This window comes from Ascidia mentula, chromosome 9 (assembly GCF_947561715.1).
Source record: "Ascidia mentula chromosome 9, kaAscMent1.1, whole genome shotgun sequence".
NCBI lineage: Eukaryota > Metazoa > Chordata > Ascidiacea > Phlebobranchia > Ascidiidae > Ascidia > Ascidia mentula.
The window spans coordinates 7,266,911-7,291,434 of NC_138574.1; the positions used below are offsets into that span (position 1 = coordinate 7,266,911).

Consider the following 24,524-nt stretch of genomic DNA (forward strand, 5'->3'; position numbering starts at 1 on the left):
GATGTCGGCATGCGAAAAACTTCCCTATTAAAACAATTCTGCTCGGCGTTCTTGCAATAGGTGCCAATATTGACCAACATCACGAGAACGGAAATTTAATGCTCTAGCACATGCAATTAACAAATTTGAAATTAAGGTGCCGGATGACCTTCAAATCGCCCATCGAAGACGACCCGCTTTTTGCGAATCAGCAGCATAATGGCGTAATGTCGGCATGCGAAAAACTTCCCTATTAAAACAATTCTGCTCGGCGTTCTTGCAATAGGTGCCAATATTGACCAAGATCACGAGAACGGAAATTTAATGCTCTACCACATGCAATTAACAAATTTGAAATTAAGGTGCCGGATGACCTTCAAATCGCCCATCGAAGACGACCCGCTTTTTGCGAATCAGCAGCATAATGGCGTAATGTCGGCATGCGAAAAACTTCCCTATTAAAACAATTCTGCTCGGCGTTCTTGCAATAGGTGCCAATATTGACCAAGATCACGAGAACGGAAATTTAATGCTCTACCACATGCAATTAACAAATTTGAAATTAAGGTGCCGGATGACCTTCAAATCGCCCATCGAAGACGACCCGCTTTTTGCGAATCAGCAGCATAATGGCGTAATGTCGGCATGCGAAAAACTTCCCTATTAAAACAATTCTGCTCGGCGTTCTTGCAATAGGTGCCAATATTGACCAAGACATTACGCCATTATGCTGCTGATTCGCAAAAAGCGGGTCGTCTTCGATGGGCGATTTGAAGGTCATCCGGCACCTTAATTTCAAATTTGTTAATTGCATGTGCTAGAGCATTAAATTTCCGTTCTCATGATGTTGGTCAATATTGGCACCTATTGCAAGAACGCCGAGCAGAATTCTTTGTGTTAGGGAAGTTTTTTGCATGCCGCCATTATGCTGAATCGCAAAACCAGGCGATTTTTTTAATTCGCGATTTTTTTTATTGATGCAGGTTCGGAAAATTTTGTTTAAATGTTTTTTGAGGTTTGAACTGCTTGCTCATCTCTGTAATTTGATTCTAATCCAAAAGAAACCAATTTTTGAGTAAATGTCTGTTGTACCTTGTAAAATGTGGCAAATTTGCAAAATTATTCTGCCAGAATTCTGCCAGAATGAGGGTGGTGTCAAGTAGCAGGCAGCACGGAACACGGAAGCAGTATGGTCTAGTGTAGTGTAGTAGATGTTTTGCGGGTGATGCGTTGTGGCAATGTTGTTGGAGAAGGCAATTATGTTTTGACAGATTGGAGAGATGTATTGAAATGATTCGTGAACACTTATAGTCGTTGTATAGAGAAGGGAGAAATGTATAAACTCGAACTTCAGTTAATTCAGAAACTACTATGTCAATTTGTTGGAATGTTTTAGTTGTTTCATCAACCTAAATCTCTTAAAGTTTCATTAAATTTATAAAAGGACAGGTCAAACAGGTAATTCCAATGGGATTAGTTAATATAAAACTACCTGCTAAAAAAAAAAATTACCGATAATCCGAGCAATATTAATTAGCTAATGCAGTGCTTTTCAACCATTTTAAATTCTATCCGCTCTTTTCTGTTGCACGAAAATTTCATCCGCACAATGCGGCCAAACCGCGCATGAAATGTTTGCGAACCCCACGAATAAAGGGGAAGGATTAGCGTTGCTTCTTGAAGCTAGTGTACATAACCAAATATGAAAATTTCTTAGACTACACAACCTTTTATTGGGCGATTGTCATCCCCACCATGTTGCCCATCCGTACTACAAATTTTCACATCCGCACCAGTGCGGATGGTGCCACAGGTTGAAAAGCACTGAGCTAATGCATTAACATACAAAAAACGTTGCAATCATCTGCGCGATTAACGATCGCCGAAACAAAATTTTCCGCGCATAAAACAAACTTTCCAATCTGGCTTGTGTTGAGAATATGTATAAAGCTCTTTTAGATCTATGTTTTTGGTTGGTGTAATTGAAATTTTCCCCTAGCTGTTATTCCTAGTTCTTTTCCTATAATATTTTTTCAACGACACTGCTTATAGAATTAAAAATGACTGCCTATGATTGTAAAATTAAAAGCCTTCTGGAACAGCTTGTTATTTCTGTCCAGGAAACAGAACGAACACGTCAGCGACAAGTATCCAGCGCCGATACAATATCAAAGGTTCATGAGAAAGTACACCAAGAACAGAGGATTTCTATCTACTTTAGACAAAAACTTCAGGCTTTATATAATGCTGCTTTGCAAGACTCGGAAATGGAAAGTGATTTACTCCGAAAATGTCTAGAATTAGTTGCAGAAATCAAATCTGTTCTGGAAGAGAAACGAGTGGCAGGAAGAGCATCAACATTTTGTGTATCTGAGGAGCATCCAAGAAAAAGTATGCGACGAGGTGTTTTAATGAGTATGCTGCAAAAGGCTGCTCAAACACTTCCATTATGGATTGGTAAGCCAAATGAAAAAGTTCCTCCACTCTGTGGAGCTGTTGGTCCTTCAAATGACTACATTGCAAAACCGGGGGATAAAGTGGCTGCCAAAGTCAAAACTGATGAAGAAGAGCAGTGGATATTGGCTGAAGTGGTATATTTTGATTTGAATTCTTTAAAATATGAAGTTGATGATATTGATGAAGATGGTGGAGCATGCCATATGCTGAACAAACGGAAAGTTGTTCCTCTTCCGCAATGGAAAGCAAATCCAGAAACTGATGCTGAAGCTCTGTTTGATAAGGGAACATTGGTGATGGCTCTTTATCCACAGACAACTTGTTTTTATCGTGCTGTTGTAAGTGAAAAGCCAGTAACTTCCTTGGATGATTATCTAGTTTTGTTTGAAGATAATTCATATGCTGATGGATATTCACCTGCCCTTAGGGTTGCTCAAAAATACACCTTCGTACCTAAAGAAATTAAAGACATAAAAAAACGATAGGTTTGTTTTATAGTGTAAAATAAGTCAATTAATATTCATCCAGAAATTAATTACTTCCTCCAACACTGATCCTCAAAAAAGACAATATACATAAGCTAATTTCGGATAATACCACCAACACGAGATTTACAAAGTGCAATTAGCACTAAAGAAGCCATGGTTTATTTAGCATCTTGTCCATTTGTATTTTTTAAATGTATAAAAGTAAAATTTTTTGGGTTTTTTTTTTAAAAGGTTAATCATATTCTTTTGAAACATGGTAAATTCTGACCTTTTGCCAGGTAAACTCTGCTGTTATGGGTGTAGGGGTTGTGGGATACAGCAGAGCAATGTTTCTGTTTAAATTCGCCCCATTAACCCTATTGCATTTTTTCAATTTTCCATTCAGTTTTGTTTTAAATTTCTTTGTGTTTTGTTGACAGTTAATTCAGCTTTACACATGATCACTTTTCTTTGCTTCCCTTACAGACCCTTTTTTCATTTATGTTTTGCAATCTGTGCATCTTTTTCCCTCTTCATCAACATTGAGCATAATTAGTAAGAATAGAACTGTCTTGTTTTCAGTTAAAGATTCTCTGAGAAAATTTAATCTGTATTTTTTTTGACAAATTTTCCTTATGAATTTTTTTGAGGTTTACAGTTATATTTTGTTCTTTATAGGATAACTTGTTAATTACTTTTTGCAAAGGCAAGTGATTTAATGCTAAAGCATGTCAAAGTCCATTAGTAGTGGCACTAAGGGCTTCCGCCGAATTGATGTTGACCAATATGATGAGGAAAAGTTTAATGAAGATCAATTGGATGCAATTGATTGTGGACCAGATACTCATGAAGTGGAACAACTGCTTATGTCGTATCCTTATGCTCTAATTTAGATGTACAGTTTTTAATAAATAAATTTAATATATCATTTGTTGTTATAATAAAACCAGATGACTTCAATCTGAAACTTCTGAAAGTTATATAAAATTAGTTGACTGCAGACTGTTAAAAACAACTCTAGCAAAATAAGATAAAACAAGTTTGCTTTACTTATTTCATTTCTAAATGATTGTTTTTTTTATGATTCTGACAATGCCTAATTGTAGGTAAAACATAGGTATCAGAAAATAACATGAGGACAAATGAAAGAGTTTTTTTCATATTATGCAAAAAATGTCAGATACCAAGTCTTTGTTGTTCATAGACTGTTTGGTGAATCTGATTAAGAGTTCTAAAAGTAGGAAAGACACAAAAAAATATGTGATTGGGATTTTCATGGTGCAAACCTCCACCTTGAAATATTGAATAGGAAAATTTTGGTTTGGCGAAAAGATGTGATCCTTGACTATGCGTTGTAGTGGAAACAATGTCCAAGCACTAAAAGCATGTTTAAGTACATTGCCTAATAGAACAAAGGACAATGCAGTTAAGGTATATTCATAGGACATGGCTCTGTTAAATTTATTCCGTATTCATTAAAAAAAGTTATATAGTTAAATTTGACTGAGCATAAAATTTGTTGAATACTTTTTTTTACCATTTTGTCTCATTATGTTGTATTTACATCATGCAAATGCATGATCTCTTTTATATCCTGAGTAGAATTGCAGAAACTGCACTTTTTTGCATGACACAAAAGCATTATTTAAAAAAAAAGGTTTGAATACAATGTATCTGAAACTGTTTTTTTTATTTTGTGTAGGAAAATGCAACTCTGCTTACAATTAGAGTTCTAGCTTCAATAAAAAGTGGAGACATACCAACAACCATCCAGTCTCTTAATGTTGAGGAAATTGATGCTGTTATGAAATATATATATAAAGGCTTTTCATTGAATCTTGATGGACAGCAGTGTGGCTGTTTGTTGACATGGCATGACAAGGTAAACATACTGCTTTAGGCATTGCTTTTCTGGTTAGGCCAAGTCATTGTTTAGGTTGAGTAGCATGTAATTCTATTCGTATCTAACACGACTTTGGGCCACAGAGTCAATACATCAGCTTTAACTTGATCATTTAACAGAAAACTGACCTTTGCCAGAAGCAAAAACTTGTCTGAACGTTAATGTTGTGTTTGTGTCTACCCTGTGCAGTCTAAATTAGTTTCTTTCTTATTACTGAATGGCGCAAACCCTATATTACTGCCAGACTGCCCAAACCCTATATATTTTTGCAAAAATCCAAATGAATTACTGAACTTGTACTGGGTGTGGACAAAATGATATTGCTTCCAATGGACACAGTTGACTGTCATTTTTAAAAAATATGTATTTAGCAACTGTGGGTGATAAGACTACCATCACAAACAGCATTGTGTGATACACAATTAGTAGAAAAATACATGTTTTTCACCCTAAGTACAATCATCATTCTAAGCAAAGAAAAAAATCCAAAAATGCCTGCATGATATTGTTGACGCTTTAGAACATTATTCTTTTGCATAGAAGTTTGGTTTTGACGGATACTAAACATTTGCCAAAATTGCTGATTAAGCTGAATAAATTTGACAAACCACAGGTTGTACTTATTAGCAACGAATGAATAAAAAAATAACATGAATGAAAAATGGTTTAAGGCATGTATGCCTAAAGTTTTTCGGAATGTGGTCAGCAGCATCTATGTTTTTGCATACATTTTTGCAGTGATTGTCAAGCTAATAATAGTTACAGCGCTTTGCTTGTAAATCCAGTACACAGCAACAGTGTAGCCAAATAAAATAATGACTCCAGGACTTTTCCACATGAATATTATATTTGTCAAGTCTGCAAATAATTATGTTGTGTGGATGCTTTCACTTGGGTTAGCGGCGCACTGAACCATTCCTCATAATGTTACACATAACTTCAAACACTCTAATTGCACCTAAAATCACTGTCACTGTTTTCTGCTTTTATAGGATGTGTGCTACTTAGCTGAAACCTATTCTTTGAGTGCTTGTGGTTGTGCTAGTTTCTGAAAAAAATAGAGCCACATTTGGCCCTTGTATGTGATAAAATTATAATGTTTTTACCTAGGGGTTTGTGACCACGATATGTTTGGGAACCACTGCTTGTTAAATAGAAAGGCTAAAGCTTTTTTTTTCAACATGGTAATGTTTTTATGCAAACGCATTTTTGGCTGCTCAGGACCCTACTTGATCTCAGCTATCATATTTTAAAATGAAATAATTATTGTGTGCAGCCAATTTGACTTTCACAAATACATATTGGTATGGTTGTTTGCAGATAAGAACCAAGGGAGGATTGGGAAGTATTATAAGAGTATTAGCTGACCGCAAAAGACTGTGAAAAGTCAATATATCCACCAAGCACTAAATGATGTCGTCTTTTAAAAATGGTGTGCATTTTGATTGTCAAGCAACATCAAAATTGTAGCAGATTTGTAATGCCATCTATTTACATGTTTTCAACCCGAATGTAATTCATGCGTTTGTATGGAATTATGCATTATTCAGTGATCAATAAATATTTCTTTTTATGTGGAATTTGTATGCATATATTCTGTGGGGGGTCATCTGTAAATCGCAAAAGCCATATGAGGCTTTGTGTCTGTGTATTTGTGGAAAGAATAGCAATATATAAGAGAGTAATATCAAAGACAAAGCAGTAGTGGTGTGCGTTGTGGGTTCCGGAGGGTTGCATGCCCGTTGCGAATTCCATCAAAACAAGTCGTAGGTAAGCTGCGTTCTGTTTGTGTGAGATGATAGGTTCCGGGATCTTTGCTTAAATAGTGGGGCACCCGCCCAGAATCACAATCGTTCTCTGAAGTCCAATGCATGAGCCATTCAACCATCACATTGTGAAGTTTCACACCTGTTTGATCATCGAGTCCAGAGTTATAGCTGTTTTACCAACACCACCTAAACAATACAAAATGACCTTGTCAACAGAGAAAAATCTCATGGCCCGGAAAGGTTTCACCAAATATTTGCCTGTACACGAGGCCTTGTGGCCAGCCTATACGCGCGTAAAGGGCTCTATGTCGTCACAGTCGGTGACCTGTAGTTGAGTTCATTTCGCTGGGAAACTTGAAAACTGTTGGGATTTTAACTTATACCGCGTACATCTGCCTGCTCCAGGCAAGCTCTGTGCAAAATTAAAAAAAATCTCACGTTCCGGAAAGGTTTCAAATGTTCGCCTATATCAAGCGACTTCTCCATCTTATGCTTTGTGCAAGTTCGCATCCAAATTCGCAAGTATTGCTGCCTCAATATATACATATATATTGTGGAAAAAAAATAGTCAGAATTGATCACGGAGGGGTGCCAAAGTTACATTGACGTTTTTGAATGGTCATTTTGTTTCGATATGGGCATATACTTGTGTTTTGTTTATGGTAAATCTGTGCACATTGTTTTGCTTGATTGGCCAAAACAATTGCCATGGCAAATTAACCAATAGGGGGCCTATATTGTCTGTTGGGACTTACACAAAAATGCAAATGAGTGGGCGGTTAACCGATTCATTTTTCTGCAAAATCCAGTTTCATTTTTTGTTGCTTTTTTTACCAAAAAAATGACCACCCAGCTAACAAGAAACGTTTACACACATTTTCATAACTTTGCGAATAGTTTCAATTTTGGTTGCAATGATTTTTTTGGTATTTTTCCTCGGATTTCATGTAAACGTGAATGATGTTTATTGTTAGCACTGAAAACACAATTATTTTTCATCTTTATGAAACGTTCTTGCATAACGTTTTCAGACCAAACGTTTTTTTTTCGACGGCGCGTAACATTTTCGTACAAGTCTTTTCCCTACTTTTTTCGAACTTGAAACGCGATGTGTATTATTGGACCTGTGGTATTGGTAATGATTTTGCTATTCAGTAGTTGTTTTTTAATCGACAGCATTTTGTTAACGTTTCCACCCTAACGTGCCCAACGTAACGTTAATGCGACGTGCTTTACGCGTTACGTAAACCTTTTTTTCCTACACGTCGGTAATTTTTTTGTGGGCTAATAATATATTTTTTTAAACATGTATTATGGAATACGCCTAAAGTACAGGTCGTAAAATTACATACCTTCGTGCCATTGCGGTCTGGCGGGTAATGAATTTTTTTTTAAAGAATTTATGTTGGATTATAGGTGGTTATTTTTTTGAAGTGTTTAATAATTACTGCAAATTTTTGAATGTCTTCATTTTTTTGGACAAGAAAAACGATGCAAATTGGAATCAATTACATCACCTAAATGTTATTCGAATGCCATAGCATAAAATTTAGTGTTGCAGCGCCACCTACAGGCTAGTCACAGAACGTCCTCTGCTGTCCCGGATGTGCTTTTTTAAAGCGTGCACGTGATGGATACAGTTCTGGCATTACCTGGTAGGAATTCGGTAAAGTATGAAACCATTTTAAAGTAAATAACAGATAAAATGCAATAATATAAATCGGTACTGATTCGACCTTGTGCAGATTGTGTGACTGAAGCACTGAACCTGGTTTTAAATCATCAATGATTATATTATGTCTCTATTGGTTCATTTTGCCATTGAATAATTATAAGTAAGGCTCACCTTAAATTAACTTCTGATGTACTGTGATATCGAATTCTACTGAATTCATAACAAGGGTTATTAGTATGTGACAGACTTTAATCACATTCTTGTTTAAAAATTTTAATGCAGCTTATTTGTTATGTCGGTAACCAAGATAGTTTAATGATAAAATTAATGGATGCAAATCGAAAAATTTACAAACGCAAGTGGATTAAAACAAAGCGAGCAAAGATAAGAAGAGACCGTTTGGCTGAAATGACCAAATCAATTTTGCTCAGCACCAATTCTGAAGAATGTGAGCCATCTTTGACAGAATCCTCAGCAAATTGTACCATTTCTTCCAACTGTTTAAGACAATTTTCTCATAGCCCAGACCTGTTATTTTCTAATGTTACCAATGATGGCAGTTCTGCAGAAGCAGATTCTATCATTGGTTGTACATCACAATTACCAAATGACTCCAGTGCTAAACTTGCGGATGACATGAGTTGTGACTTTTCCGATATTGATTCATCAGATTCTGATGTAAATGATGTTAAAACTACGTTAAAAGCTGAACTGGTAACTTGGATAAATCAGTTTCAGATAAAACACAATGCTGCAGATGAACTCTTAAAACTGTTGCGAAGACAAGGTCATGCAAACCTCCCAGCCACCTGTCGTACATTGCTTGGTTTAGATTATCCCATTGACATCAAAAACAAGTCTGGGATGGATTATCTTTATTTTGGTCTAAATTTTCAAATTGTGAAAGTTACAAAAAGTTTTTATAATCCTGAAAATTGCCTGCCCAATTTGGAATTATCTTTCAATGTTGATGGCCTGCCATTGTTTCAAAGTTCTAACAAATGCTTTTGGCCTATTCTTTGTTGCATTGCAAATTTAAAGATTTCTTTAGTTTTTCCAGTTGCTCTTTTGTTTGGTCAATCTAAGCCTGGTAACAATGACTTCTTGTTAGACACCATTCATGATTTAGAGCATCTACTTTAAAATGGATTGTGTATTTTCAAAAAATGTGTTCAAGTAAGTTTGCACAGTGTCATTTGTGATGCACCTGCACGTGCTATGGTAAAATCTACCAATCTATGTACAGGTTATTTTGGTTGTGATAAGTGCGAACAGAAGGGTTTGTGGCATCACATTAAAAGGCACATAGGATATCCAGATGTGACACCACTGGCATTTAGAACTGATGTGTCTTTTCGTGAGCAAACAAATAAGGATCATCATCATGGCGTGTCACCATTTTGTCAATTGCCAATTGACATGATTAGAAAGTTCCCTATTGATTACATGCACCAAACATGCCTGGGTGTCATGAAAAGGCTTCTTTTGACATGGATGAGAGGAGAAAAATAGGATCAGTGCTAATCAAATTAGTGAAATTAGCATGAAATTAATTGCTCTCAAGTCCTATATTCCACGATGTTTTGCTCGAAAGCCAAGTGGTTTAAATGAAGTTGATCGGTGGAAAGCATCTGAATTTCATCAGTTCTTGCTTTATGCCGGAAAAATAGTATTACATAAAGTTTTGCCAAACAAGTTGTATGTTCACTTTCTCAGTCTCAGTACTGCTGTATGTATACTTGTTTCTCCATCACTTTGCAACTTGTATTCTAGCTTGGCTGAAAGGTTATTACATGATTTTGTGTTGAACTGTAAAAATTATTACGGTGATGATTTTTTAGTATACAATGTGCATACTTTGCTTCATTTAGCAAATGAAGCCAAAGAATATGGATGCATTGACAATTGCAGTGCATTTAAATTTGAAAATTACATGCAAAAAATAAGGCGCATGGTAAGATCTGGCAAGAATCCATTAATTCAAGTTATAAGGAGAATGCATGAAAACGAATTTAATTTGTTTGCTGAAGGTACTAAAAGAGAAAGTTTATGGAATGCCCCTAATAATGCATTTATAGTACAGAATGGCACAAATCTGTCTTGTGTTGAAATATTTGAAATGCATCAGAAAACCTGTCTATGTACAGTATACAGGAAAGTTAAACAGTTGTTTGATGAACCTTGTGATTCTCAAATTATTGGTGCTTATGTTTGCAATTTAGCAGACTCCTACATGAAAAATGTGCCCATTGATTCAGTTAATTTTAAAACCAATGCAATATGTCTAAAATTTGGCAAACGGGTGGTGTTTATGTCAATACTACATAGCTAAAATTTTGAGCATTGTAGTTCTTTGTTATTATATAAGGCGTTGTATGTTTAGATATATTAAGACTTGTGCTATCAATTTTCTTGTTTTTGTCTTTTGTTTGCTTATTTTAAATGTAGTATGCATGGAATGTTAATTGAAACACAAGTTTAATAATATTTGTGTGTGTAGTATGTTTGTTTCAGTTGTTATTGAACGTATCTGAATTAAAATATCATAGCGTTAATGCTTTAACTCTGACTTTAGAGTGATTGTGAACTATTTGTTGCAGAGCTGCTTTTTAGTTTTTGTCTTCATTATTTGTTTTGCAATTGTTCATTTTATTGATGAGGAATGTGTAGAAGTGGTACACAAAACTTGGCTCGTTCAAGGGGATAAGGTACTGTCTATGTAATAAGTGCTTTGAGTGTAGGATGTGTTTTTAAAAATTTGTGTGGGACAACTAATGTATTTAAGTAGTTGATGTTTTTTTGCAAATAAATTCATACTTGATTGGATTACACAGCAGAAATATAATTTTTTTCCTTGAATTTGTTCTAATAGGAAACAGATTTGCAATGTTATTGGCCTCGTACATCTGCAAAAAAAAGAGTAAGGAAAGTAGCATTTATTATTTTATAGTACACTTGATTTTAAGTTTTTGCTTTAAAACACATACGTATAGCAGAATTTTGCATTAAATAGACGATAGACTCTATAGGGGGGCTAAACCAATTTCCCAGAGACTAATTATGATCAAAATTTGTAGATCTGGGATGGATCTTTTATAAAATCACGAATGATTGTCCACTTAAACGGTATACATTTCCACAAATACAGCCTGAATTTTGTGTTCCATTTTCACCATAATTTTCAGAAGCACCCAACACCAACTACCTTATTGAAAAGCCCGAAACCCCACTAAAACTGCCCAAAACACCCTGATGTAGGGAAATCGGCGAAAACCTGTCATAAATAAAAATGTTAAGCTGCACTGAGCGAGAGTATCTGTACTTTAAGACAAAAGGATCATACAACATATTGTGACAAAAATAGGACACGAGAAATATCATATTGTGATTGTGACATTTGGTCTTATATTAAACGGATTTTTCAGGAATCTTCGGTCTGCATTTTGTTGTCTTGGCTTTGCGGGGAATTAATTCAGAGAACGTATGTGCATGTCGCTTTGCAGAACGTTGGGTTGCTGTAATGTCCTTCTAGTGATGTTAAGTTTGATTCCATCTGACCTCTGTTGCGACACTACAGGCCGCATCTCTGTATTTCTATGGAAAAGACTTTCCCGGTTGGGAAATGCCCTTCTCGAACTCTGTCCTGCGTAACAGAGTAAAATTGTGTGTAACAATGCAATGGGTCATGCATGGGCGCCAGTGTTTTGGTTGAATGAGCGCAGATGAACAGGCTGTTGCCAGGGCGATTTTCAGCGTGTTTGGGGCAGTTTTACTTTGGTTTTCAGGGTTATTAGTCAGGCAGTAAATTGGTAGAGGGTGCTGTTGTACATGTAGCTGAAAAACTACCCAAATATTGAGGTTGATTTTGTGAAAAAATGAATCACAGAAAGTATGTTCAATTTGTGATTTTCTGTTAGCGCCGACCCTTGGCAAGGAATTGTGGCCAAATTTAGGATGGAAATAACTACTTAAACTGCTCCCCCGGGGGCATTTTGACCCTCTGTTGGCCATTATTTTGGCCAAAAAAGCAGAAAAAGGTGTAGGTTTGTTTTGTGAAAAAATGAATCACAGAAAGTTACCTCCATTTGCGATTAAGTGAAGCCACCAACCCTCCTCTACACAATTCATGAAGAATTAGATGTCTTGTAATTGTCTTGGGGCCCCACCGGGGCTGTTTGTACACTCCCTAGGACTGACAATTTAGCAGTTAGCCTTTGCAAAACCCCCCAATGTGCTGTCTTAATGCAGCTGCAATCAATTTTTTTTCTGTTCAGCAATAGTAGTCCCCCTTCATGAGTCATCAGACCCGGCAATTGTTTTTGGCAAACAAGAGAAACTGTAACCAGGTGCACAATGACAAATGACTTCTAAAACTCAATTTTTAGGGTTTAATTGTGAGATGCGGCCTACAATGGTGTGTGGATCGTTGTTGTTTCTGGCGATACACCACCACAGATTTGATGCTGCGATTGCGGCATTTTAGGCGCTTAATTAGATTATATGTACAGTATACAGCTCAGTTAATTCGGATTTGAGTGGTCCGACAAATTTGTCCGGATTCGGCGAAGTTCCGAAATGTCCGAAGACTTAGTTTCAAGCTTAATGTTGTGTAGTTAAGCAGGATATTGGTAAAAACGCCTTAGTTGAACACAGCTAAGGCATCTTTGTGACTTGAGGTTCTAAAAGGCACTGCATATTTATTTCTAAACACTTAAATATAGAAGGTCAGTCAATCGATTTACGATATTGCAGAGAACAAATAATGCAGTTAGGCAAGAATCTCACAATAAGTAGGCTATATTTTTGCTGTAAGTAGGCTGGTTGTTCTGATTAACATGTAAATGAAACGTGGTTTACGTTTTGGTGTACGAATGCAAGGTCGAATCAGGAAAATCAATCCTATTACAAAATATAACAAGAATAAACTCCGGATTTATTATTTCGAAATATAAAAATATTTGTAATTAAAGAATAAAAAAACTGGATCAATTAAAAAACCAAAGGCCCCTGACAAGCTATCGATCACACACCGTATCGCTATGATTATGTGATTAATTCCACAAAGCGATCTGTGGACAGATGGTGGATGTTTATATTGAGAAAAATATATTTCGAAAAAAAAAGGCTTTCTCTCAAAGTCACACATACTGATATCACAAGATTTTAAGTAGAAAAAGGATTACGGATCATTTCTACCTCCAAGTTCAAGCAAATTATGAAAGGTTCCGGGTTAACCGAGTTCCACTGTAGTTGGCTTACGTGGCTTCGCGTAGTCTGGTGGCCGGTTGGCCATGGTCCTTTTCATGTGTGCATGACTTACATATGATGGTTTTATCGGTGTCTATTCCATTTTATTTTGTCACAGCAAGGCTAAAAGTTCTTTGTGTTTGTTTCCACTTGCTTGTGACGCTTGGTGTCTGAGACGTAACAGTGTGCAGAATTGCAACATACTCTGGCCACGTTTCAATGTCAGTAGTGAATGTGCTCGTGCTGTATTTGGACAGTCCAAACACACTTCTGCCACGTTTTCAGCTGGCGAGCTGGGCACAAACAACAAAAGTAGTGTGAAGTCATATTCAACAACTTATTGAATTGAGTGGGGAGCAACGACTAAGTGCACGAGAAATTCTGACAGTATTTATTTATTTATTAGAGCCAGCTATTGAATTAAGGCAATGAATTCGTGAGTAACATTAGCTTTTTTCTGTATGTGAACGGGTCTAGTGCGGAATCGTACGTACCTATGTTCCAGACACCGAGGCCCTTGTTTAATTACAAAAAAACGCTGTTTCAGCCTTATTTCAAATACTACAAACTGACCACACAACGAAATATAACGTCATAATCAAATTGCAATGACGACTGTGATAAAAATAATGTAGTTTTAAGGTTTTGTGTCCTGCTCATGGTCTTAGTTTTCCGTTTAAGCGTTTCTTGTTAGATGAGTGCAGCCAAACATTGGCATGAAATGAGTATTGGTGGACGTAACTGACATGTGCAAACTTCACTATAAATCAATAAAGTTGTTTGGTTTTCACTCCCAATTTTACGATTATGTTTATTACACATTCATACATATTTAGTGAAAGCAACACAAAATCAGATGCGATCAACAAGGTAAAACTAAATGATGTGTTGGCCACCTCTGGTGTACATCAAAGGGGAGAAGATTAAGAAAGACGATTCAAGATTTAGTATTAATTCTTTTCTGACGAGTCTTAGTCCCTTTGTTCTGAAAAATAAGTAAACATTGTTTGCAATGCTTCAAAAATATGCTGTTAAAACGTTCAACAAAGTGATACACAGCGAAGATAAAAAACAGGAAAAATAATCAATAGTTTTTACAGGAATAGTGGCTAGTTTTGAAAGAAAATAATTGCAAATACTAAAACTAAAACTCTCTTATTGTAGAGCTATATCTTATTTTATTGTTGTTTTCCTCAAGCCTTTTCTCAAATCATCTTTGTACGAAATAAACCTACCAAAAAACAAACTCCCCCCTGGTAACATTTTTACATTTACCACAAGCTTCTTCATGTTCGCATCAAAGCAGGCAGCTTTTGACAATATGTCACCAGGCCTAATGTCGACATTGTCTATCTCATCTAAGGTTTGATGACTGACCTATAAAACATATATAACTTTGACAAGCATCATGAAAACACCCAAGGAAATGTGTGTCTGTAGACTGAATATTAATCATAAAACAATGTGGACACCTTACCTTAAGCATATATATCAAAGGCAAGATGTCAATATATGCAGAATTTCCTGGTTGGAAACTTTTTCTTGATAAAACTTTTCTGTCATTTTTATATAAAACAACATCAAATTTCCCTGTGTTTTTCTCACTGGCATAAATCAATATACTACCATCGTCTGTTTCCATGCCTTCATCTGATATAACGTTTAGTACACAGAGTGTATAAAATAACTTTCAAATCCTACTCACGATAGTACAGTTCTGGTGCACAACCATTACTAGATACCATTTCAACTTCCCAAATATCTCCAGGTTCAACATTAAAAGGGCCTGTTGTTCTTTGAAGTTCACTTGATTTCAAAGGTGCATCAACGACAGCCAATTGAAAGTTTACAGGAATATTTATTGGACCAATTGATGCAGGGCACTAACATAATAAAACAGGTATTTTATGCTTGAAAAAAATTCTTTTCCTTTTTTTGTTTGTAGCTACACTAACATTACCTCTGGAACTTGCACCCCTAACCATGGTGTTACAAAGCTGTTTACATCATCCGGTGTTTTCTCTCTTTGAAATAGGCAAAACCAGAGAGATTCATTCATCACTATAAATGGGTCAAATTCATTACTGTATGCAACTGAAAATGCATGTTAACAAAGTACAACTATTTTGATGATGTTATAATGGTGTCCTAATTTGAACATAATTTGTACTGCAGGTGCCTGACTTTATGCTATGCCATTTGTTGTGTGTATTGTTCACTTGCGCAGTTGTTTTTTTAAACAAAATACAAATGATTTGATTTATACTAGGGTATGTTCTTATTCACGGGTGCACAACAAACCTTGGTTGGATAATAGCATGGATAAAGCATTACGCTCAGTTCAGTGTTTTTTATAGGTTATGCATTGCAGTATGAATACCACAAAGAATCAAACCAGGATGATTTTTTAGCAGTAGCAACATAGAGTGTAGTATGTATGAAGACAGTTTTAGAGATATTGAAGTATGCATGAAATCATGTTCTTATCAGCAGGGAGTTTTTTATACTTTTTCCCAACAAGTCTGAGTGAGATTTGAAAAATCAAGCTCCCGGCGAGTTTTTCACTCACGACCCTGGGCTAACCAGGCCCAACACTCTACTATTTGAGCTACAGGATCTCAGCGGTTTCAAAGGGTATAGTGTGGCCAAGATACACTGGTGTGCAAGCGCACAACTTGCCTAATTTTTTATCGGCAACCTGTGCAGTGGGGCAATCATACGATTGCTTGAAATATTATAGCATGTTTATTGTCTTTGTTTTCAGTGTTTATGTCACAAAAGTATGTTTTCCTGAAGGAGCTGTACTCCAAATGGTAATAGTTAATCACAACACATGTTGAACAATATAACACCAAAAATGTTTGTTTGCTCAGTAGTGTTCTAAGTAAAATTTGCTCTGAACTTTTTTAACCATATAAACAAGTTTTTGGGACCTCTTGCGGCAAAAATTGGAAACCATGAATATGCCATTCACATCATGTATGTGTCTAGAGTTCACTATAGAGATGTACCAAGTTAACTAAGACTTTGGATCATGCGACCACAAGAAACAATATTATTCACACAAACCCAAAAATTTTTGTGTATAAAGCATCCAGGCATGTATATTGCTCGCTACTATTGTTTTGTTGATGAATAACAAAATGATTTCAGACAGTGGATATGTTCAAAAACAGAAACTATCAGCAACCAACAACTTAGCCTATTGGTAAAAAAAACATGGCTATCTGCAAATAATTGCTAGGCATATTATGATGCAATAACAAAATAATAGGATGATTGTAGAATGATAAATTGCCATTACTTTATACTTACAGTTTATTATCGTTAGTTTGCACACATTTCTTATTTTTTTAGAATTATCTGTTGTGTAGGATTTCCTTTTTACTCTATCCAAGTCACCTTTTTGAAATGAATATTTCTGAAAAATAAATGGTAAGGTTATTTGTGTTTACACTTTACATGAGTAAATTTAGTTTTGTTAAAAACAAAAATTAACATTTAACTACACACAAGTAAAAAAGTTTTTATATCTTGATTTAATATCTTCAAGTTTAAGCACCTTTGTTTTAAGACGTGTTGGTTCCATTATATTTTCATTTCTTGGTGTAATATCACATGGTGATTGAATTCCTGAAAACAGAAAGTTGACTACCAAAAAAATAATGAAAAATCAGTTTTATTGTGTGTAGCAAGAAAATAAATGATAAAATCAAAAATGTTCTGCATTGATATGACAAATACCAAGTTGGGGGTTTTCATTGTTTGCATCTTCAACTGTAAACATCAAAACCTAATTAAACAAATTGTAATTTTTAGCCTTTGTAAATGTATTTGTTTACTTACACATGTATGCTGTGCTATTGGTATTGCTTTCATTTACATTTATACCTTTGTCGTAAGCAATTTTGTGGAAACAAGATTCTGTGCAACGTTGCAAGACCTACAGAAAAACATTTTTAATTATTATGGGAAACTTACATGCAATAACTTCATGTCACAATTATTTAAAGTACATTTTTACTATTCTGTGAAACAAAAGAAAACTTAATTGTTACAGGGGTATATGGCTGATGCCCTGGGGGACTGCTAAAGCAGTCGTAAGCAACTAATTTTGAAGGAATTGTACAGAGAGGTGTTTTGAGTTGTCCTAAAATTACTGATGGGTGGGCATTTCTGTGATTTAAGTTTCTGCAAAATTAAAATTTATTGAGTTTTGCTTGGACGTGAGGCAGGACAAATTACAAATGGCCTTGTACTTGTGCAATTTAATTTTCTGCAAAACTCGCCTAATTCTTGGCACCTTTCAGCTAGAATGTCAGCACCACTGGCCAACAATTGACTACCTGTTTAAAATTGCTACAAAAACACACAAAAGCTAATGAAGATATGCTCTAATTCACAATACTGTCCATCATGTATATGTGCCCATTCAACCGTAATATTGACACCCATGCACAATTGATTACCTTGTGCAAATAAATACTATGACAGTGGAGTTCAAAAAGGGCATATTCAACCCATAAATGTTTTTATCAGTAGTAGTATGAGGCCTTCACAATAAAAAATCCAGTAACAACTTAAACTTGTGCTTGCAGACATTCTTTTCGATTGACCAGGTAAGAATCATTTTTTCTTGTCTGCAACATTGCAACTGCCATGCCCCACAAATAAAATAGTAATTGTCAACAACATATTGTGGCATTTCAAACATAAAACAAATGGCTTGCTGTTGTGTCTGATGGCGGCGTATCAATGCTGATGTTTAAAATCTAGTAAAAGGCTCCTTCTTGACACCTTGTTGACAAACAGCACAAATGCCCCAGGCAAAAAAAAATATTGAAGACATCAAGCATTCACACACACACATACAATGAGCCAAAAATATAAATAGGCACAAAAAATCGGTATACCTCACAAACAGAAGTTGCCCACTTTTCCCTTTCATCTAATGTATCACAACACAATACAAAAATCCGATTAGGAGTATGAATTGTCATTCCAAAACCTGGAAGTAATAATAATAAATTGTAAGTTATAATGTTGCAGTACACACACATGAGTTTTAGGCTGTTTCATGAAGAAAAAACTCCTTTCATTATTAAATACACCCAGTAACCCCAAAATTATTACAGTGAACACAACTTTCAAATATGCAGTTCATATCTCATGAAAATTCTTGTTGTTTTCTTACCTAAATGTACAGGCAAATGTGGCAGAGAATTACACCTTAAAAAAATGCTAGCAGACAAAAGTGACCTCCAGCAACATTATAAAAAGAGTTAAAAGTGCATGTTACATCGCCATGTTTTCTGGATTGGGTGATTATTTCCTTATTCGACATGAACACATTGTACCATTGTTACGACATACAAACGTTGTCCCTGTAGAACCCTGGCACTTGTCAGGGCTCTTGTTGACTGAGTTTTGCCTTAGCTACAGTGTTGTACACTGCTGTATGAAACTAATCTTTATGTTCTATTTGTACAAGGACAATTTAAGTGCAAGTTGTTTTCTGCTGTTGTTGTTTCCTGCTGCCTGATTGATATGGAAAGAGTCTGATATTTTGTGCACTGAAGTAACATCATGGGTATCCTTCACAGTTAACAAAATGCATTGTTGGGGTATGGCGCACTTTGTTCAAGCTGTGGGTACGCTTTGTTTTGTGGAATTATTGTCGGCATTGTATGAAGTTTTGCTGATAACTCATTTTAGATTGGTTTGAAACAACGTATTATGACAAAGGAACCAACATATGTGAAGGTTGCTAAAGTTTAGTTTGACATAATGTGTTGATATACCATATGATAAGCAAAGTGGAGCTAATAATATGAACTGTGTAAAGGCTGCAGACAGATGGCCACTGTTTCGACCTAACAGGTCGATATACATTCAAAGCATAGGCGCCGACTTTAAAAAAATTTCGGGTATGCCAAATTATATGACGTCACTTTATGACGTCATAAAATGCAAAATATCTTTCTTGGCGCTAGAAAGGGTGGGACGTGAGAATATGTTAAGGCTTGTAGTTTACAAACTTCATGCAACGCAAAGCACTTTTCCAAATAAACGCATGTTTATGTGCAGTAAGACCACATTGAATATTAAACAAAGGAACTTTTTCCAATGACAAAGAGAAATTCCAAAACAGCAGCGATATTTGTCAGTTTGATTAAGGTTCTCTCCAAGACCCAATAAAACCGCTGTTACAAATTGTGTTTACTGTCTATGTTTAGCGTGAGGGCTTACTTAAGCATAATGGTTATTAATACGTACAATGTGGTAACATAACGCTATAGGCAGTGACACCAAGTAGCCTGTGGTGTGGCGGCAAATTGGGCCTCGTGGTATTATATTTGGTGATAACCTAAATTCTAAGTGAGGTTCACCTAGGAACTCTATGCCTAAACTAAACGCTACCTATTGCAGCATATGTTGCATTACCTGCTGTCCAGAAACTCGTTACTTTGGGAAAGTAAACCGTGAAAACTGCCTAAATCTAAATAACGCATGGCAAACGTTGGTCAGATTCTCGGGTATGCGGCATACCCGAGATTTTCGTCCGGGTATGCGAGGCATACCCGTGTTCGGCGCCTATGACTCAAAGTTTGAGCATGTATGTATAATATAGACCAGTGAAGAGCTCCAAACACAAGTATTTCCTCAAGAAATGTCATAAATGAACCAAAATATTGTAAACACATCTTCAATGTAACTCAAATAAAAGTTCCATTGATGTTTTTAGGATATGGCAACAAAATGAAGAAGTAATGGTGAACTGCATTTATAATCGATTCAAGAAAAAAAAAGGGGTTGGGGAGAGGTTTGCCCAACTTGTTGACAGGCATAATCTATTTACTTCTGTGTTAAAGCAGCATGAAATAACAGAAAAGGGCAAACTGCGGTCTGCAAGCCAAATCTGGACCTAACAATCTGGCGTGCCAAGGGTTGGTATAAATATGTGTCACTTGTTTATAGTGTAGTAATTGTTGTAGGTAAATTAGTGCATAAACTACAGTGAATACACTCTTTGTTCACTTTATACCTACAGGACCCATTAGGACAGTTGGGTTATAACCCACATTGTGTAAAATCCCACTAGTTATGCAAAACATTTGCATTCATTTTACTACTATGAGGTTGGATTTGCAACAAAATATAAAAGTTTCCATGAGCTCCTATCTAGTTTTAAGCAAAAACTGCTGAACTTGTCATTTACGTTTTGCAGCAAGCTGCAGACAGGGCCACCGTTTCTACCCAATAGGCCTTGCAGCTTTGGTGACTTACAACAATCTTGCCAGCCAAATAGCCAAGCAAGATAACCTCCAATTTATGCTGACTATGTCAACGTTGGGCACCAAACTAGGTGCAACCAGCTAGAGACAAACCAAGGTTAAAACATTGTGGCCAAGGAAATGCTAAGACCAATGTGGCCATAAAAACTATTTGATAATATTTTCAATGCATAAAAATTTCAAATGATCAAATGTTTGTTTGTTAGCAAAATTGGCATTGATTCAAAAACTTTTGATCAATCTGTCGTGGTGTGGAAAAAAAAGGTATCATTACATTTTATTAGATGCAAGTATTAAAACTTTAATAAATTGGATTTACCTTCTTGTGTTATACCTTGAGGAAATCCTTTCATCATTGAATAGCCCATTTGTTCAGAACCCAATGGCACAGAGCCTAAAGCATAAGGTTCAAGAGGCTGGTTAAAGTACCACATCATGGTTCCAACAAGACTGAACCAGCGTTTACGAAATTTTTCCTGTTTTTTGGGACCAGTTTTAGACATCCAACCTTCCTTTAAAAAATATATTTAGTTATTTTTACCTTTAGGTAGTTTCTCAAATTTTGAATTAGCCTGTTAATCACACAATCCATTAGCCAAGCATTTTATGATCACCCAGAATCGGTATAAACAGTACATTGTTAACATAGGTACACTTTCTCCAACTAAAAAAACGATGCTATGTCACTCATCTATAGCAAGAGAGATCCATCTGTGTTGCGAGAAATTGAATTTCTAAGAATTTGATTGCTTTGTCCTAGAATTTTCAATTATAAAATTCCGCAATACAGACAAATGATGATTATAAAGTTGATGCAGTTTACAATGAGACTTTTTACTTTCATACTGTGATGCACAATGAAAGCCACTTACTGAACAAAATTAAAGGTGTTTAAAATGTGAAGATTGTTGTCAATGATTAAATGTCTTTACGCTTGCACAATGAAAATAAGCTGCTTTAAAGTATAGCATTGGTTATTTTAAGAAAGTCAAAGCTTCCCATATTAAAAGACAAACACTGGGCTGTGCGAATTTCGCAATGAAGAGAACAAATGAAGTCAACATTTCAGTTAATCAAATAAATTATTTTCGTTCTATTGAAAAAACTACATTATGCAGTTGGTCATTATGTGGTAAGTATTTTGATCATAAACGAACAAATGTTGTAAACACAAAATTAACTACTTACCTGTGTTATGCTAGTATTCAAAAAATGTGCAGTTTCAGCTACAGAAAAGTTTTTGTACTTGTGTCTTGCCATAGCATGTCGCAGAGCATGATACCAATCTGCAAAGTACAATATTTTAAACAAAGATTTACAAAGCCAACAATTGTAAATATTTCTGTGCAGTTCGATGATTGTCTAGTATTTCAGACTTTATTTGCACCTAATTATCATGTATTCTTTTTGAGAACAGTGACAGGAAAAAGTAATACATTTGGCATAAAGTCTTCCGGTAGGAATTAATGTAGTGTTTGTTAAACCAATAATTAATTTGCCATAAGGTGAGACTTCATCGGAGTTTACAAGATAAATCAAACATGTACCACACAGCACCCATAAGCACCAAGGAAAAAAAACATGCTTACACCGTTTGTAATGTCACATGATGAGTCAAATCGTGAGAGGAGTAAGAATTACAGAAAGTTGTTTAGGAAGGAATTGTGCCTCTGGATGGCAAACAAATTGCCCTAATAAATATTTGACAAGAAACGTGTTGTTGAATACTTCAAAGAATTTGTAGTTTTGTTTTAGGGCAGCGGTGCACAACCTGCGGCCGTGCTCATTTATATCAAAATATATGCATTGGCGGCCGTCGTTGCTTCTGAAACTTGTTTTTCTACCGGTCTCAAGAGTTAAGCTTTTAACTAGGCCCATTTCCATTTCCGCGTTATACACATTCGTTCTCTGTAACGAGTAGTAACTGGTGCAGCCACCGCAATCGAGACAAAGCGCAACAATATGGATGGTGACGTCATAAAACATTAATAGCACATCGGTGAATTGTAATGTACGCATGTACAGTTGTCGTAAAGCTAAACATTGGAATCACTCAGTCATGTCGCTGAAACGCAAAAGGTTGTTAAAACAAGAGAAAAGGGCGTTTAATCCCAAATGGGAAGTGGATTATTTTGTGATGGAGACGTGAACCTAGCTTGCAAGGACAAGGCAGTCATTGAATAATTCGACATTTCATTACATTGTAATATACGTAATTTGGCAAACGTAAATAATAAATAGTGCACATTTTTCAGGTATGGAATCATTTCCATTCCTTTCAAATAATGCTCACGTCAACTTGTCGTAATTATCAGGAGTATATCGTTGGAAAAGCAGTATATTCAGTGGCGGCCGTTAGCACACAGTGGTGTGTGTGTTGCGGCCGGCAATAGTAAAAAGGTTGTGCACCCCTGTTTTAGGGGTACTATGTTTGCTGGAAAATTTGTTCCAGCTTTTTCGTTAAACTTTTTCTAGATTAGATATCCTAAAAATTTTCTAGATTAGATATCCGCTACCATTGCGGCGCTTATCATGCGCAATATGTTTTTCAAATCTTTAAGAATAATTTTTTATATAATTGAGTTTTCCTTCGAAAATAATTAGGTGTTGGTTAATAAGTTTAAATAAACATCACGTTACAATTAATTTTCTGTCGAAGCAACAAATTTATTATCATAATTTGAAGTTGGTAAATGTTAATTTTTTACTGAAATTTACAAACTGTATTATAAAAACAATATGTAGTACGTATATCAGCAATTTATCACGTAAAAAGACTATAGTTTGGCAAACCGAACTGCGGGTGCATCTATAAGTTATGTAAATTAAAATGAAATCGCGTAAACTAACAGCATTTGTTTGTGTTTGTAAACCTTATTCCGCCAAGTGTTCAAGTTGCATCGGTTTTGCAATTACATACTATTCATGAATACCAGGAAAACATGGAAAATCTGCATGTATTTACGGAATATTAAAATATATTTTTTCATAAAACGGATTCATGCAAGTGTTTCAGTTAATCTTTTTGTAGCATACAATGAACAGTATTGCTTAAAATGCCACAAAGCTGAGTCATTTAACAAAAGGTTTGAGAACGTTAACAATAATATGTTAATAAATATTGAGTATGCAAACCTTTCGCCCCCTGTGGAATTTATGCATCTCTTTGTAGAGTTAAGGACAGCACCGTTATATGGGTTTACTAAGCGTTCACGGATAAGCATTATGGGCATTAAAAATGCTGCTTAAACTGGCGGACAAGGGATACAATTTTTGCCTTTCTCTAAAACAGCAGCCATGCAACAATATTCCTACTGACAACTAATTGTCCATATTATGGCAAAACTGGTCGGTGAGTCTTCTTGACGAGAAATTGACCAAACAAATTAGGAAAATCGTTTTTATATTAAAATGCAAATATATATACATATATATATCGCACTTTTTGCGTTTTAAGTCAATTACCTTCCAAAAAACAGAAATTTTAACATCCGTTTCGCGAAAGGGGAAAAACCTACGTCATCAAACACCTAGTCACAGTCGGACTAGAAACAAAACAGACACAGGACACCACCGAACAACAGCCAATTCATCTGTGCAGCATTGTTAGTCAGAGACGAAAATTCTAGAGAGCGGAAAGTGGTTTGGCACTTGATTGAAAGTGACGTCACCGGCAAAGCAAAAAGCGTAAAAAGACCCGTGTTTAAGGTCATTCTGATGGAATACGTGAGA

The 24,524-nt window shown here is 35.7% G+C and overlaps 2 protein-coding genes and 1 pseudogene across 7 annotated transcripts in view; 2 read left to right on the plus strand and 1 right to left on the minus strand.

Annotated features, from left to right (window-relative positions):
- Positions 1-1,149: 1,149 nt before the first annotated feature.
- LOC145913122 (SAGA-associated factor 29-like) lies at positions 1,150-6,386 on the plus strand. The gene is made up of 5 exons (XM_083000664.1): positions 1,150-2,885; positions 3,641-3,774; positions 4,262-4,334; positions 4,606-4,785; positions 6,127-6,386. The coding sequence occupies exons 1-5, from the start codon at positions 2,040-2,042 to the stop codon at positions 6,187-6,189; spliced, it is 1,296 nt and encodes a 431-aa protein (XP_082856790.1). The 5' UTR covers positions 1,150-2,039; the 3' UTR covers positions 6,190-6,386.
- Positions 6,387-9,114: 2,728 nt separating this feature from the next.
- Positions 9,115-10,582, plus strand: LOC145914482 (uncharacterized; annotated as a pseudogene).
- A 1,280-nt stretch (positions 10,583-11,862) lies between these two features.
- The window catches only part of LOC145913637 (arf-GAP with dual PH domain-containing protein 1-like), a 39,521-nt gene continuing 26,859 nt past the window's right edge, over positions 11,863-24,524 (minus strand). For 4 of the 6 annotated variants that reach the window (XM_083001365.1, XM_083001362.1, XM_083001366.1 and 1 more), the window contains exons 6-17: positions 21,981-22,078; positions 21,112-21,304; positions 18,411-18,505; positions 17,344-17,440; positions 17,242-17,274; positions 17,060-17,130; positions 16,813-16,918; positions 15,458-15,558; positions 15,203-15,380; positions 14,975-15,147; positions 14,733-14,874; positions 11,863-14,482 (exon numbers count right to left, since the gene is read on the minus strand). In XM_083001365.1, coding sequence (XP_082857491.1) covers positions 14,469-14,482; positions 14,733-14,874; positions 14,975-15,147; positions 15,203-15,380; positions 15,458-15,558; positions 16,813-16,918; positions 17,060-17,130; positions 17,242-17,274; positions 17,344-17,440; positions 18,411-18,505; positions 21,112-21,304; positions 21,981-22,078 — 1,301 coding nt within the window. In that variant the 3' untranslated portion in view covers positions 11,863-14,468. The remainder of the gene's footprint in view (positions 14,483-14,732; positions 14,875-14,974; positions 15,148-15,202; positions 15,381-15,457; positions 15,559-16,812; positions 16,919-17,059; positions 17,131-17,241; positions 17,275-17,343; positions 17,441-18,410; positions 18,506-21,111; positions 21,305-21,980; positions 22,079-24,524) is intronic. The other 2 variants (XM_083001364.1, XM_083001363.1) reach the window with 2 other exon arrangements.

What these genes read in the sequence shown, in the direction of transcription:
- LOC145913122 (XM_083000664.1), top strand. Translation starts at nt 2,040, where the DNA reads ATGACTGCCTATGATTGTAAAATTAAAAGCCTTCTGGAACAGCTTGTT. An exon ending in TTGCTCAAAAATACACCTTC is followed by an intron (nt 2,886 to 3,640) that starts GTACCTAAAGAA and finishes AGCATGTCAAAG; the next exon opens with TCCATTAGTAGTGGCACTAA. An exon ending in GTGGAACAACTGCTTATGTC is followed by an intron (nt 3,775 to 4,261) that starts GTATCCTTATGC and finishes TATGCGTTGTAG; the next exon opens with TGGAAACAATGTCCAAGCAC.